The 16,271-nt window shown below is 58.7% G+C and overlaps 1 protein-coding gene across 1 annotated transcript in view; it reads right to left on the minus strand.

Annotated features, from left to right (window-relative positions):
* Nucleotides 1-16,271, minus strand: part of SEMA5A (semaphorin 5A) — a 143,014-nt gene that overhangs the window by 57,714 nt on the left and 69,029 nt on the right. Inside the window, exons 5-7 of the mRNA XM_075540818.1 lie at nt 4,438-4,500; nt 3,761-3,859; nt 1,862-2,075 (exon numbers count right to left, since the gene is read on the minus strand). Of these exons, the coding sequence (XP_075396933.1) occupies nt 1,862-2,075; nt 3,761-3,859; nt 4,438-4,500 (376 nt within the window). The remainder of the gene's footprint in view (nt 1-1,861; nt 2,076-3,760; nt 3,860-4,437; nt 4,501-16,271) is intronic.

Genomic DNA, 16,271 nt, shown 5'->3' on the forward strand with positions numbered 1-16,271 from the left:
ACACTGAAGTGCAGGTCCAGCCTGCAGGTCTACCAGGGGACTCGCCATCTCCAGCTGTCAGGCCACCCAGGGTCCCGTGTGGCTGTGCATATGGCTACACTGCTGGGAGGTGTCATTGAGTCCACGCCTAGCCACCACGTCCCTGTGCACGGTGCGGCCCTGCACCAGCCTCGCTGCCTTTCCTGTGCCTGAGCCCCCGTGTCTGTCCACCTCATCCAGGGCCTCCCTCTTTCATGGACCCGCCACGTTTCCAAGCACAATGTCCTTCTCCATGGACTGGTCTCTCCTGACCACACATCCGAAGTGTGTGAGACCAAGTCGTGCCATCCTTCCCTCTAAGGAGCACTCTGGCCATACTTCTTCCAAGACAGATCTGTTTGTCCTTCGAGTAGTTCGTGGTACTTTCAATAGGCTTCTCCATCATTGTGTAAGAAATAGAAACTCACTGCCATCGAGTCGATGCTGCCTCACGGAGACCCCCGGTGGGTTCCGAGACAGTCGCTGCTCTCCCTTGGAGCCACTGGTGGTTTTGAACTGCTGACCATGCAGATCACAGCCCCACGCATGACCACTACACCAGGGCTCTTAGCATTGTGATAGGGTCTGCAGATTACTGCTGAAAGGGACAGTCCCTTGGGCGGGTGTCCCCTGGGCTCACCCACGTTCTCAGGTGTTTCCCACGTGCACGTTGCTTGTCAGCACCATGTGGTCCCCCCAGCACGCAGCCCCAGTCTCACTGCCCATTCCCCCAGGGGTGCGGATGCAGGCTTCCCCCACCTCGCTGCTTGCCTGCTCATGACTGAGATGCGTGCAAGGGCTTGACCTGCTCTGGACCTTCAGTGAGTGGAACGCATCTGTTGCAAGCAGGCAGAGGGTAGACAGCCTATGAGGGCACACTAGTGAAAAGCCAAGCGAGGGTTTTTAAGTGCAAAACAGGAAGAAGGAAGGTCCCTGCTGAGGGATGGGACAGGGTTGGAAGCCCGGTGTCCCAGTGGAGTAGTGGTTATGCACTGGGCTGCTAACCGCCAGGTTGGTAGTTTGAAGCCACCGGCCGCTCTAAGGAGGAATGGCGAGGCTGTCTGACCATGAAGGGTGACCGTCCCGGAATCCCACAGGCTGTGGCACTCTATCCAACAGATAGGGTCGCTGTGGGTCGGCACAGACACGATGGCATGGCTGATTCTGGTTTGAGGGAGGCAGGGGACATCGGGAACCAGGACGAAAAAGAAGGCAAAAATAAAGCCATGTGATGGTCTTCTCTGTCAGGTGCGCGTGCGCGGGAAGATGAGAAGGACTGGCCAGCACTCAGCCTCCCGAGGCCACTGGAAGTGACCTTCCCTCCAGAGTAATGTCAACGAAACCACCCCAAGCAGCTGCATACTGCCGAGCTCCAGGCCAGCTGAGCAGCCCCGGCAGGTGATCAGCAGGGCGGGTCTAACAAGACAGTTGCCCCCCACCCCAACCCCCGGGTCCTTGGAAGGAGGACGGAGAGGCTACCACACATGTCCCTGAACACATCAACAGAGAGACCCGCCCCTAGAACAGGACACAGCGGCTGGTAAAGTGGGGGCGGCGAGACCGCGGGGCCCCTCAGGGAGGAGGGCGGTGGCAAAGGGCCTCACAGTGCCTTGTCCTACTGAGGCTGCAGTCAGCCTGGCTCTCAGCTGACTCAGGTGACCGATGCCTATTCTGGTTGGTGCCCTCCTGTCCTATCAAGGGTCCTGGGACCACCGCCTCTGCCCCTTTGTCCCTGGACTCTCTGAGCTGGCTCTTACAGGGGGCCTTGTGTCTATAGACTGTGGCCACCTGTGGTGGGGCACCAATAGCCGGAGGTCACAACCCAAGGCCTGGCCAAGCTTACCGTTCAGCCACTTGGAGTTGTACTGGGCAGTGCGCAGCGGGGGCAGGGCGCCCAGGCTGCGGTAGATGGCAGGGTCTCGGCCCGGGAAGTCCATGGCGGTGGCCGCATACAGCTCCCCGCTGGCTGTCAGCAGTGCCGTGGAGTTGTGCTGGGGGCTGTAGGGGCAGCGGGCCATGCCACTGATGTGCTCGTGGACCTCAGACAGGTTGCTCAGCTGCAGACACAACCGGGGGATGGGGGGCAAGGCCATTATCCGCCCCCCCGCCAACCAGAGATATGACCAGGGGCAAGACCATCAGGTCCCCACCAAGGCCAGCACCGCAGACCAGGGACGGATGGCAGGGACGTGGTCAGGGGACCCAGCATGCGCCCACCCCACTCTCTGACTGAGTCTACATCCTTCTTGGAGGGAGGGTGAGAGCCTGTCTCTTCTCTGTCTCTATCTCCCCAATCTTCTATCCTCTGTGTGTTTTTCTGTCTCTCTCAGACCCTGTCTCTCTCCCCATCTCTCTCTCTGTCCCTTGTGTCCGCTCCACCCCTGCCCGAGCTGCATGCTGCCCATCAGAGACTCACACAGACTATGCAGAGGACCAGTGGGATAACAGTGTCCCCCAAGAGTCCCCTACCTCCAGAAGGGCCCACCCTCTGCCTGCACAAGGGGACCACAATCCCCAGGGCAGGAGCCTGGGCTCTGGACAAAGGTGGGGGGCATCCACTCGATGGCAGTGGGCGTGTTGCCTCTGATGTGGTCTGTGGCACAGAGTCAATTCTGACACAGACTCCATGTGACAGCACAGGGATGCCCGGGGGTGAGCCTCCTGGGATTCCTGGTCTCCGACCCACCTGGGATTCCTGGGTTGTCAGCCCCTAGGATTCCTGGGCCGTGGCCCCTGTGGCAGAGCAGAGCTGCCCTCGGGGGTGCTGGGCTGTGACCCTGTGGGACAGAGCAGGGCTTCCCCAGGGGTTTCTGGGGCATGACCCCCGGGTCCCACTCCAAGATCGGTGCCAAAGCAGATCAGCATGCCCTCTCCTACACAGCGTGACTGGGGGGTTCAAACTGCCCACCCTCCGGCTGGCAGAGGGCACCTAGCTGCTGAGTCTATTCACCACTTTACTAGCTGGGCGTCCTTGTGGACTAGACAGCAGTGAGTGTGGTCTCCTTATCTGTGGTTTTCTCTCTCTCTCTCTCACACACACACACAGACACACACAGTGCGAGAACCCTGTGGAGTAGAGAGGTGGGAGACGTGAGCACCCAGCACCGTGGCCCCTCTGTCTGTGGGCGTCCTTTCGCATGTCCCCTTGTCCAGTTCTGAGCACTGGCCATTTCGTGCCCAATGTCAGCCTGGCCAGAGTCAAATAAGAAGCTCTGAGCGATCTTGCCCAGTGACGGAGTTGCTCCTGGACGGACAGACTGCCGGTGGACACAGCCGAGAAAGCCCTCTCTTGGGAAGTGAAGCTCACACCCACTGCCATGGGGGCGATCCTGACTCCGGGACTGGGAAGGACAGAGCAGAGCTGCCCCTATGGGCCCCCGAGACCACCTTGCCCTATGAGAGAAGAGGGCCTCCTCTGTCTCCCACAGAGCACCCGGTGGGTTTGAACCGCTGGCCCTGTGGGGACCACTACAGACCAAGGCTTTTTGTCTGTGAGGGGGATTCTGAACAAAAGAGTGACTCGTGGCCAGTAAGGCCCACACCCGCGGCCTACTACTCAGAGGGACCCTGAAGGTCGGGGAGAGCCGCCCCTATGGGTTTCCCAGGCCGGAACTGTCTGCGGAGGAGCCCGCAGCCTCTCTCTGAGGAGCGGCGGGTGGGTGTAAACCACTGACTGACCACTCGAGCCCCGTTGGCCTGGCCGGGGACGCTGGCGTGGCCTGTGGGCACTGCGGGAACCTACCGTGCGGTTGGTGCAGAGAGGCGTGAAGGCGTTGGTCCCGCAGGTGAAGAGCCGGTCCCCGCCCACCAGCAGCACGCGCACGTAGTTCTGACACTCCTCCTGGGGACACAGGACCCGCTGTCAGCAAAGGGGGAGGGGCGTTCCACCCGGTGGGGACAGAAAAGTTCTCCGGTCTGATGGCTAGACAAGGAACCTATCCTACGTGCTCACTCACATCCTGTCTCCGAAAAGGTGGTCCTCAGAGACCTCTCAGAGGGAAGACTCCCTGGGGGCAGGGCATAGGTCCCACATCCTGGGACCATCCAACCTCCACGGTTGGACCTCCCTAACTTGGGGCCCAAACTGCAGATGAGGACACAGAGTCAGGCAGACGGCACTGGCTCGTGTACACAAGCAGACAGTCAGGCCTTTCTTCCTGGTCTGTCCCAGCCCAGTCACTCCCCAGGTACCCGTGAAGCACGGGGCAGCATGGAAATCTCTGTGGACAGGCGGGAGGTGGGCTGACCAGGAAGTTAAGCCAGGTCCCCAGAGTGGAAGATGAGAGTCTAGTACCCCGGCCACCGCAGGCCCTTCATGGTGTGTGGACCAGTAAGCAAGCTTAGTGCCACCTGAGAGCCCTGGACCCCTTTCTCCCTCCCCTTCTCTCAGGACAGCCCCTCTGCCCACGCCAGCCTTACCTTGGACTTGCCCCTGCTGTAGCAGGCCTTCTTGGTGGGCTCATCACACCCCCACTCCACGGCCTGTGGAGGAACGGGAACAGCAGACGTCAGGCTCCGAGGGAGGGGAAGGGGAAGGGAGGTATCACAAACCAACCAAACTCCCTGCCATCAGGTTGGTGCCGACTCACGGAGACCCAGGAGTGCAGGGTCAAGCTGCCCCTGTGAGCTTCGGAAGCTGTAACTCTCAACCGACCAAGAGCCCTGTCTTTTCCCCGCAGAACGGCTGGTGGTTTCGAACTGCCGACCTTGAAGTGAGCACCCAATGCTTAACCACTGGGTGCCCACCACCAGGGTCCCTTTGAAAGTGATCCCCATGTGAACTTTAGACCTCTCCTTATCAGCTCTCAGGACCCTGGTGGTGCAGTGCTCATGTACTGGGCTGCAATCCGCAAGGTTATTAGTTCAAAACTACTAGGTGCTCCGCAGGGGAAAGAGGCTTTCTGATCCCACAAAAAGTCACACTCTTGAACCCACAGGTGTACCGACAGGGTCACTGTGAGCTGGCGTGGGCTCGATGGCAGTGAGTTTATCAGCTCCTGACCAGTCACTTGCTGGGTTGATTCTGTGTGGGCCCGTGGGTACTGGCTCCACCCTGTGCAGCCCCCAGGGCCCCAGGGTGTGAGCAAGACCACATCGCTGGTTGATGGTGAGAAGGCGACAGCCAGACCTTTCTCTATGGTCTATCTTAGTCTAGAAGCTGCCCTGACACCGACTCAGCAGATGGGTGGTAGCAGCAGTCGAGGGCCGGGCCTCTGAGTGGGCGGTGAGAGTCCACCAGGCTCTACCAAGGCCCCACAGTTCAGACTGAGTGAGCACCTGAGAGGAGCGCATGAAGGCACCTGCAGGGTCGGCGTTTGATCCAGCAGGACCCAGTCCGCAGTGCCCAGGGCCACCTTACCGGGGCCTTGAGCACAGTGGCCTGGGCATCCACGCAAACCTTCAACTGACCAGGTCCCATGTCTGCCCAGCGGCCTCAGTCAGAAAATGCAGGCAGGAAGCAGGACTCCGGCTAACACGTAGCTCAGGAGAGGAAGGTAGGGGTTCCCCCACTCGGCCCAGCTCCCAGTGACCCCAGGTGACAGGACACCACTGCCCGGTTTGCTATCTTCACCGGAAGGAGGTCTGCTAGTGCAGCGGCAATGCTCATTGGTTCAAATCCACAGGCTGCTCACGGGGTGACTTGGAGGCTTGGAACCCCCGCGAGCAGAGTGGAGCGGTCCGTGAGGGCCGCTGTGAGTCGGAATTGATTGGATGACGATGGAAGAATGAACTAGAACTGTGAAGAGCATCAACGAGAAGAGGGATAGGCGAAACGCCTTGACACACTCAGGACAGAGACGCACCACCAGCCCTTGCCCACCACGCTCACGTGCAGGGGCCCAAACACAGAGCAGAGGCCCTGGATGAGGACATGACACGTGGACGTCATGTGCCGAGGAAGCCTTCCCAAGGAGCAGACAGGGCGCTCAGACGGGAACACAGTGTGGGCAGTGGTAAACTGGACCAGGAGCTGATCTGCACACACTGCAGGAAACCGCAGCACGTCCACCAGAAAAGAACATCCACCTTAAAGCCTGGTCAATGCCGTAAACAGCCACCGAAGAAGACATCCAGGCGGTCAGCAGACGTGGAGAAAAGCCCACGGTCACTGGCCATCCAAGAGACCCAAAGCAAATCCGGGGCAGCCCCTCGCCCAGGACCGAGAGCAGAAAACCACCCAGGCTGGAGCGCACGTGGGGCGCCGACTCTCACCCAGCCTGTGTGACTTACAACTGCCCTGTCCGGCGGATGGACAGCGGACGGCGCTCACCCCTGCAACTGGGACTAGAAAGGCCATGCACACAGCAAACCCTCTGCCAGGTGCACGCCCTACAGAAGTCAGAGTCGTGGCAGGGACAGGCAGACAGACAGAGGGCCACCCCTCTTCATCACAGAGCTGCCTAAAATCGCCAGGACGGGAACACCCGCAGCAAGAGAATGGCTGCAGACACTCCAGAACGTGCACAGACTGCTGTTGGGGCCATCGTAGTGATGACACGCACAAGAGAACCAAACCCTGCCCTGCCCCGCGCCAGCCTCACAAACGTTCCTGTGTCCGAGCCCATGGTTGCAGTCACGGTGTCACTCCGTCTCCCGGAGGGTCTTCTCTGTGTCACTGCCCCTCCGCTGTACCAAGCATGGCGTCCTTCTCCAGGGACTGGTCTCCCCTGCCAACGTGTCCACAGTATGGAAGGTGAAATGGAATACTATGCATCCCTAAGAAACGTTGGAACTCTGAAAGACGCCGTGACGTGGGTGGATTTGGAGAACGTTATGCATGCAGCCTGTTAGGGATGGAAACGTCGTGTGAGACCACTGACCAAACCTTACACATCAAGATAGGGGTGAAGCAGACTTTGACGGCTGCTGGGTGGTGGGAAGGCAGCAGGCCCGAGGGTGGCGGATATTATACAGAGAGGTCAGGGCCCGGGGTGGATAGAGTAAGCTGTTTGGAGATTTAGCATATTTTTTTAAATGATGATCTGAAAGGTATGCCTGACACTTAACAATCAAGAGATATTTTTGTTTGTTTTTGAAAATGGGATCAAGGACGTCTAATCTTTCTGAAATGCCACCAGCCCGCCTCCTGCTCCCGGTCAAGGGTCTGTCTGCTGCAACCGTTGGTGGACGACCTTCAGCAAAATCTGACTCGTGGAAGCTCTCGGTGATCCTGCTCTGTAATCTGAGCACTGCTTCTCTTGGGAGCGGGTACAGACGCAGATCTGGTCCCATCAGCTGCTCAGGAGTCCCTGGCATGGACGAGTGCGTGCTTTATGGGCTCGCAAGAACCTTCCAGAGGGTATTCCATCAATTCCTAACACTTCCAGTGCAGCTTGAAGATCTTCCCTTGGCACCATTCATTCTTGCTCACGTGCTACCTCTCGGAATGGTGGGATGCTGACCGGTGCTTTCTGGTCCAACGACTGTGCTTTCTGTCCATCATCTTGAGATGCTTCCTGCATTTTCCAGTATTTGGCCAACAGCATCTTTCAATATCGCGACTCAGCGCTTCCATCTTTCCCGAGCTCTTTCGGTGTCAGCCAGGCTGGCCGTGTTCTTCCCTTTGGTTTCTATTTCTAGGTCCCTGCGCATTTCCTTAGAGTATTTGTCTGTCTTCTCGAGCTGCCCTTTGGAAATTTCGATTCAGCTCTTCGACTTCCTCCTTTCTTCCTGATGCTTTAGCTAGGCTACGACTTGGAGCATTTTTCAGAGTCTTGTCTGACATCCAATTCGACCGTTTTGCTTTCCTGTCTTTCTCAGCTTTCTTCATGAACGCTGGTCTTGATGTCCTCCCTCAGTTCTGTGAGTTACACACTGTCCCCACTGATGCCGCCGCCACAGCCCGAACCTCACAGCCCCATTTCCAGCCAACCCCCGGCCCGTGCTCATCCCCGGGCCCCGCCAGGCTCATTCTTGACAAGAACACAGCACTCAGGGCAGACATGCGCTGTCGGCTGCCGGAAGAGTTAGGGATGAGAGTTTGAAGTTGGGTCAGGGCAATCGTTTGGGGGCTCATCCACCTTCGGTGGCTCCAGAAATCCTGACCCCTCAGAACATCCACCTGCACGTTCTCCCCAGAGTCCCTCTGTCACCCCCTCATTTGCCATACCTTTGAAGTAAGCCCCACTCCTGATGCGAGAGGCCATTTCTAAGCTGGGCTTCGGATTCTGCTCATGGCGCTTCTGCCCAACCCCTCCGCCTCATCTCGACTCACCGCACCCCTGTAGGACAGGGGAGAGCAGCCCCACAGAGCTGCAGATGTGGTGGATCTTTCTGGAAGTAGACGGTCTCGGCTTTCACCATGGAGTCAACAGTGGGCTCACACCGCCAGGGCCCAAAAGGCACCTGTCACCCACCAAACCTCTCTTAGTGACACTGAAACTAAGTGCTTAAGGGACTCTGTTCCTGGGTCTCTGTCTGGGCTTACCTTTCCTCATCTAGTAAAGCCTTGCAGATTCAAAACCATCACAGACCAGCCCACTGGTGTGAATTTATTCCAACATACAGGCCCATCTCTCTCCAGCATGGACTCGGCTCAGAGGCACATCCCCTACAGGACAGACAAGAACTGCTCCCGTGGATCCCCTGACTGCCACTCTTGACAGGAACAGAAAGCCTCATCTTCCTCCCTGGTGGCTGGTGATTTCGAACTTCTAACCTTGTGGTTTCCAGCCTAAATTTCACCCCACTACACCACCAAGGTGCCTCGAGACCCTGCAGGACAGAGTCAGGCTGCCCCACAGGATTCAAGGCTGTGATTTGGAGGGGGGCTGCATCCCCTCACCACACTTATTCACTCTGCATGCTGAGCAAATCTTCAGAAGCTGGATTATAGGAAGAAGATCTTGGCATCAGGACTGGAGGAAGGTTTATGAACTGCCGGTGGCCTGCACGTGACACAGCCTTGCCTGCTGAAAGTGGGGAGGACTTGGAGCCCTTGCTGATGATGATCAAGGGCTGCAGCCTTCAGTAGGGATTGCAACTCGGTGTCAAGAAGATCAAAACCCCACAATTGGGCCAAATAGGTCCCATCGTGATCCATGGAGAAAAGACTGAAGTTGTCAAGGGTTTTGTCTGGCTTGGATCCACAGTCAGTAAACATGGAGTTGCATTTGGCACCCTGCTGCACAGACCTCTTTAGAGTGGAGGAAAGATGTCACTCTGAGGACTGGCGGTGCTCCTGACCCAAGCCATTGTGTTTCCAACCACCTCCTCTGCAGGTGAAAGCTGGGCATGGAAAAGGAAGACTGAAGAAGTGTCCCAGCGCGCTTACTGAAGTCTGTCTGTGGCCAGGGCAGCCTGAGAGCATGCCAACCAGAGCACATGCCCTTTCTCAGCTGCCCACACCGGCCCAGGTGTCCACACCTGCCCGGGGAGAGATGAGTGGGGCTGCGTCTCAGGAAGGGGTCAGAGTTGACACTGAGAGCCAGGCTGCCCGATGCCCACGCCCCAGACACGTGCAGCCGAGTTCTGTGGCGGGATAAGCACAGCCATCTTGGGCCAGCGGCATCCCGCAGGGAGATGGGTGTCAGGGCTGGTGCGGCAGCGCCACCCGCACAAATGAGGAGAACAAGATGCCAGCAGATGGGCCATGGCTTTCTCAGCAGATGGCTTTGTTAATGAGATGCCAGCAAACGAGGACACTGAGAGAAGCTGCTTAATTACACAGTGCCGGGATGAACACCCACCCGAGGGCCCCCGCGTCTTCCCTATGTTTGCACCCATGTTCTCGTGACCCGGGCTCCTGGTGACCCACTGGACCTTTCCAAGGAGGTGGCAGATGCGCTGCCGGGGAGGGGCTGGCCTCTGCTCAAAGGGAATCAAAGGGCAGGCAGGCAAGCTGGCAGTGGGGACAACTGCACCTTCCCCGTGACTTGAATGAAGTGTCAGCCTAGCTCTCCTTAACCTGGCACTGGACAGGTCCCCCCGAGACCACAGCAGCAGGCTGGGCTGGACGGACAGGGCATGGCAAGACACCACCCACAGATGGACACTTCAGCCACAGGGAAAGGTCTGCCCCCCATGCCTTTCTTCCTGTGGGCATGGGAGGACCTGTCCACCGTCCACATCTGCCTCTCCGCACCTGACCTTCCACCCACGACAGGTGCACCCAGAGACCAGCTGTGTAGGGCCGGCCTTGCTCACAGTGGTCCTGAGGATCCTCGGGACACTGCTTCCACCCATCACCCTCCCCGATTGTCGTGTTTGACAGGACCACCAACCAGAGGGCCTTTAGGAACACCTCTTAAAGCACCATGCTGAGGGCTCACCCTGCTCATCCCCTCCAGCACTGCCCCAGGCTCACTGCCCCAATGTGGCACCCAGAGGGCTCTCGGGATGCAGCTTACACCAACTGCGCTGTGCCCCTGCCCTGACTGCCTCATCCCCACGGACCATGGCCCACTGGGTGGACTGGAACTCTAACCTTTCGGTGAGCACCTGCGTGTGTTACCAGCAGGTCCCACCCAGGGATTCCACATCCAACCTAACAAAACAAATACAACACCGGACCCACTCCCGTGGAGCCGGTGCGGACTCGGGGCGGCCCTTTCGGAGAGCGCGGAGCAGGCTGCAGGGTCCCAGGCCTGTTCATCTGTATGGGAGCAGCCCGTCTCACCGGGCGAGCAAAACCCACTGGCCGCTCACTGTGAAACCACAGCGCCCCACGGCTCCTGACTGTCAAACACCCCTAAATACCAACCCTTTGCCCATGAGTCGGGTCCAACTCACAGCCACCCTGATAAAAGTGTCTGAGGCGGTAGGTCTTTATGGGCGCAGACAGCCCCACATGCCCTCAAGGCATCGCTGGGGGGTTTGAACTGCCACCCTCATGGTTAGCCTCCCAATGCTGACCTGACCACACCACCAGGATCCTCCTGTCAAACACAAAACCAGAAACCCAGACTCACTGTCGTGGGGCGGACGCTGACCCACAGCAACCCGACAAGACGGGTGCGCCTGCCCCGTGTGCTTCACAGGCTGCGGCTCTCTATGGGGCAGACAGCCCGTCCTTCTACCAGGGAGCACCTGGTGGTTACAAGCAGCCGACCTTGCAGCCACCCCAACGCGCAAACACCAGCTCGCCAAGGCTCCTGCATTCCCACCAGCGGCCTCGGCTCAGGGGTGGGCGCGGATTGAAGGGACATCTTCCAATTCTGTCAGCTCGCCATGTAGTGGTTCCGCCATCAATCCGTAACTTGTGAGTTCAGTGCAGTGAACGGGGAGACACACGCAGCCCCAGAGTCACCATCAGCTTTACTGTCTGTGCAAGGTACCTGCTAACAGCCCCGTACCCCTTCCAAGTCTTGCCCAGAAATTGTTCTCTGCACTGGGTTGGGGGAGGGGATGACTGCTTTCAAACAGATGCTGCCAAATTCCAAATCCTCAAAAAGTAAAATCTCTTCATTCAGTGAGGAGAAAAACAAAAGCTGCAGATGTTTTTGTACAAAAATAAATAAATAAATAAAATCCGTTCAGAAGATGAAGTCGCTTCCTGTAACATTCGGTGAAAGCTGGAAGGGGGCGATGCAGGACGGATTTCCGAAAATACTTTATCAATCAAGGAAGCAAAAGCTGCTGAAAGTTGTTTCTGGATTCATTGCGCATTCCCCTGCCTCCACCCCCTGGGAGCCTTTGGGAGCTCCACGCAGACCTTTGAGAGGTCTGATCACCCGGTGAGGGCTACATCAGCTCTGCTGGGCTAGGGCCCCGGCGCTTTGGTAACTAACACACGGTCCTCCCCACAATGAGCTCAATACAACGTCATCACCGCCAGTGGGAGATCTGCTGAGCCATCCACAGAGAGGGAGAGGGCTTGGCCGTGGCCTGCTTCCAATGTGCGTGCACACTCTGGAAAGGCCTCCTTGCTTCTTACTGGCTCTGGTTCCTGTATCTGCCTGACCATCTAACTGCTGGCTCTTGGACTTGGGTTAGCAGCCTGTTGTCTGAGGGGCTGATCCTGGATTCATCAGCCCCTGCAGCTACATGGTCAGAAGCCACCAACAGGCATCTGACCCACGGACTTGTAACTCTTCCGCCTCTAAAATTGTGACAGCCACTTCCTTACCTCTCTCTTTCTCTCCTTGCTCTCTCTCTTTTCTTCTCCCACCTCTCCCGTAGACTAAGACCCCCTGCACTGGTGAATGCGGTCCTGTTTGAAAACTGGATTTTTATTTTGTAACGTTAATGTGGTCCTGGGCGAAGGGTGGCCTCTACCCGTAATCACGTCGGAGCTGTAACAGAGAGAGAAGACACCAGCGACCAGAAGACGATGCCAAGGAATGGCCAGCAGTCCTTGGAACTCAGAGGGAGTGGGCAGGGACAGCTCTCCTTGGAGCTTTACAGGGCATCACAGTGCTGGGACCTGGACTGGAACAAGATGTGGACCCTCTACTTCAGTCCCACAGAGCCGCCCATGTGGGTGCTTGCTCTGGCAGCTGGGGACACAGAGAAAGGACACTCATAAGCCAACCGTTCGCACTTGCCCAGTGACCTGAAGGTGGAGTCTTACTCGACAGAGACTGGGGTCTCGGGTGGCAGTGAAGTCCTGTTCCCCAGCACACAGAAAGCGTGCTATGCCAGTGAGAGATGGATCTCGAGCTGGGGGAGAAGGGGAGCCCCTCTTCCCGGCCTTCCAAGCATCACCAGAGTAAGGGACTGGTCCTTCTTAGAAGTAGGGCCAGAGTGCTCCTTAGAGGCAGATGGTGAGACTTCATCTCCTGTTCTTTGGATGGGTTGTCGGGAGAGACCCGTCCCTGGAGAAGGACATGGTGCTTGGTCAAGTGGAGGGTCAGTAGGAAAGAGGCAAGCCCTCCATGAGATGGACGAAAACAGTGGCTGCAACCTTGGACTGTGGCCGAGGAAGCGCTGTGAGAACGCTGCAGGACCGGGGCGTTGCATTCTGTTGGGAGTGGGTGGCTGTGAGCCCACCTGCGGCCCGCTCCTTGTAGACACCACTCCAGGAGCCTGGTCTCTGCTGAGCCAGAGCTCACCTCTCCCCACAGTGCGCGCGGGCAGGGGTGGACAAGAAGCAGATTTCGCTGTTCAAACGACTGAACTCGTTTCAGACAGGACACCGTGCCCGGCCTCCCCTCTGCAGAGGGGCCAACACCCCGCCATTGGCCTCCAGGTACGCTGCCAGACGGAAGGAAGCATGGCTGTGGGCCGAGCACAGCGGCCTTGGCTCAGGCATTACCGCCTACATCAGTAAGCCTGCGGGCATCTATACCATGTGTTCCCACCACGGAGACGGGGAAGACCAAAGGGAGAGGAAGCTGAGGATGGTGCAGGCAAGGGCTGTCACCCACCAAGGGGAGAGGGTGACTCTGAGACCACCTGGCCTCTATGTAAGGAACCACATGTCCCCTCAGGGGAACGCTGAAAGAAATGCAGCAAGCCCTTGGACGTACACTGGCCCTCGCCAAGCTTTGTTGCTGGGTCCCCCCGTGAATCCATTCTAAGCTCGTGCATTCAGAGTGGACAGCACAAGCAGCGTCCTCAGCAGACCTCTGGGCCTGCATTCTGAGGCAGCTGTCAGGGGCGGGGGATGCTCAAGCCACTAACCCTCCCTCCAGAGCATACTTCCCAAAGCCATTTTACAAGGACATGAAGCCAGCACTGGTGCCCACAGAGTCTCCGATGGAGAAGGCCCCCAATGCCCTCTGCTGGCCGGGGAGAGGTGTCCACAGGCCCCCGGCCTCTGGTGGGCCCTGGCTGTGGAGCTCAGGGAATAGCAGAGGAAACCCACGCCAGTGTCAGGTCACTTATAGCCACGGGGAGGGCTGAGAGCAGCCCTCTGCCCCGAATGAGCACACTGCCCTGGCTGCCATCCGTTCTCTGACCCCTGTGACTGCATGACAAAGGGGACTCGCAGTGTCTCGCTGCACCCCGGGAGGGTCTACATGAGCACACGTGCTGTTCCGTCACGCTGCATTTGGGATCCCGCCCTGAGAGCTCAGTGTCCATTGTCTTCTGGGCAGTGGGTGTCCCGTGTGGAGCCATGAGCTCACCAGTGGGCTGATTTCTGGAAGTGGATGACCAAGCCTTTCTTCCTAGCTGGTCTTGGTCTGGAAGCTCCACTGGGACTCGTCCACCCTGGGAGAGACCGCTGGAGCTGGACAGCCCCAGGCACAGCTCCCAGCCTCACACCGGCTGCAGTGGGGCAGTCTGGCAGGCCGAGCCGCCGAGGAAATGGGAAGACACCCGTCAATACTGGGTGTGCCACCTACCCAGAGAGGGTGTTTCAGGGAGGGCAGGCCCAGAATTCAGACTTGGCGCAGGCTGGGTAATTGGTATTCTGAATCCAAGGGTGAGGAGGGTGATCTTGGTCCTGAGCCGGACCTGTCTGGGGTCCTCCCTGCCCAGGGAGCTCTGCCCTCTGACACGCAGGGGTGAGGTGCCCGCAGGGAGGGCAGAGGTGCCTGCTGTTGACCTTCTGCTGCGCCCTCAGCCTCAGTGACGCCTAGTCCACCTGCCCACGTGGACCCTGCCCGTCTGGCCACTGTGGAGCCAGCTGCTGCCCACACACTGGGGCTGGGGTCACCCCAAGGCCAGTGATCAGGGGAGGCCCACCTCTTGGCCTGGTGCCCTGAGCATCGGCTGGCACGGTTGTATGCCCTGCCAGGCTAGTATCTGCGGAATGCGAGAGGCCACAAGGGGACAGTGGGTCTCTGCATTCCTCGGCCTTCACAGCCTCCCTCGGGCCGCCCCACACCACTCCCTGCAGCGCCAAGAACACGCATTCAGGCTGCATTCCCCAGGCCCAGGACAAAAGGTGCTGTGAGAACCCAGTGCCCACGCGTGTCTCAGGACACTGGTGCCCTGGACCTACCCCGGGCTTACCCTCCATCTGCTCAGGATCTGGCCTGGGCCTGTGTGGGGTCTACCGTGGACCTGCTCCAGGTAGGTGTGGACATCAGGAGCTCAGAGCTGGACACCAGCCCAGGTCCCCATGAGAGCAGAGGCAGGCCCTGCCTTCTCGGTTTGCCCACTGTTTGGGTAAGTAGGAAGTCGATGCTGCCAGGCATATAAAGGGCCCCTCTGCCCTCGGCTCCCTCTGCCCAGGGATGAAGCCAGAAATGGGCCCGGGGCACAACCCTCTTTCCATGGGGCAACTAGTGCAGCTCATGTGGCCAGTGTCCAGTGTGGCTTGGGGTAACATGGCCTTTCAGCCCCTGGGGGAACAGCACAGTAACAACACCCCTCTCCTTGATCAGAAAGAAGCCATTGACAGTGGTCTAGGGTCATTTCATCCCCGGCCCCCACTCACCAAGCCTCGCTCCCCTGGTGCGGTGTGTTTGAGTCCACCCTGTGGGTTCTGGGCGTGTTCTAACTGGGGTGGGTGGGTGGGCTGGGGGCTCTTCTCCCAGCTCTGGGCATGGGGGCACATTCTGTTGGACCCTCAGCCATGATGGGTCAGCATGGAGTCGGTGACAGGCGCACCCGACTACTTGCAATGGTCTCCCACTGCTGTTGAAGGCTGAGTCTAGGAGTGAAGCCCAGGTGGGGAACTCGCAAACACCTGAAGCCTGGGAGCCCTCAGACATGGAGCAAGACCCAGAAAGGGGGTGGGGTGCACACCCTAGGGAGTGGGATCTGTGGGACGCCGTTAAGGCCCATGTAGGGAACCCGCCCAGCCCCGCACCCTGCTCGCGGCTGCTGCTGTGCCGGAGCCAGCCTCTTAGGTCCTGTGCCGCCGCCCTCCTGTCTCCTCTGCATCCTGCCACCACGTTTGGAAGCGGACCGCGACTGGGGGTGTGTCACTTCCATCAGTGTCCCTGCGCCCTAGGATGCACTGCGTCCTGACAGGAAGGGAGGGGAGGGCCTGGACCCCCTGGGGGCTCCTTCCCTGTGGCCCCTTCACACCCATACACAGTGAGCTCACCCTCACACGGTGTAGTCATTTCTGACTGGCCACCTGGCACAACGGTTGGGTGTGGACGTGCCTAAGGACCCGGGACAAACATTCACCTCTTCTCTCAACAGACAGACACATCCGAGCTTGGAAGGACCTCCGCACTTTGTCTCAGCATGGATGGCAATTTGGAGACAAGCGATCCTGTGGGACTGTGGTCCCTCTCCCCCGCTCACCTCCTGGGGCACTGAGCAAACACCTCTATCCTCGCTCTGCGCTGCACCCTGAGCTCTCCGTCCACAAGTCCCAGTGGTCTATCAGGTTACGAGTCAGGCTGCTCACCACAAGGTCAGCAGTTCAAAGCCACCAGCTGCTTCTGGGGAGAAGGATGCGGCTTTCC

The sequence above is a fragment of the Tenrec ecaudatus genome, chromosome 2 (genome assembly GCF_050624435.1).
Source record: "Tenrec ecaudatus isolate mTenEca1 chromosome 2, mTenEca1.hap1, whole genome shotgun sequence".
NCBI lineage: Eukaryota > Metazoa > Chordata > Mammalia > Afrosoricida > Tenrecidae > Tenrec > Tenrec ecaudatus.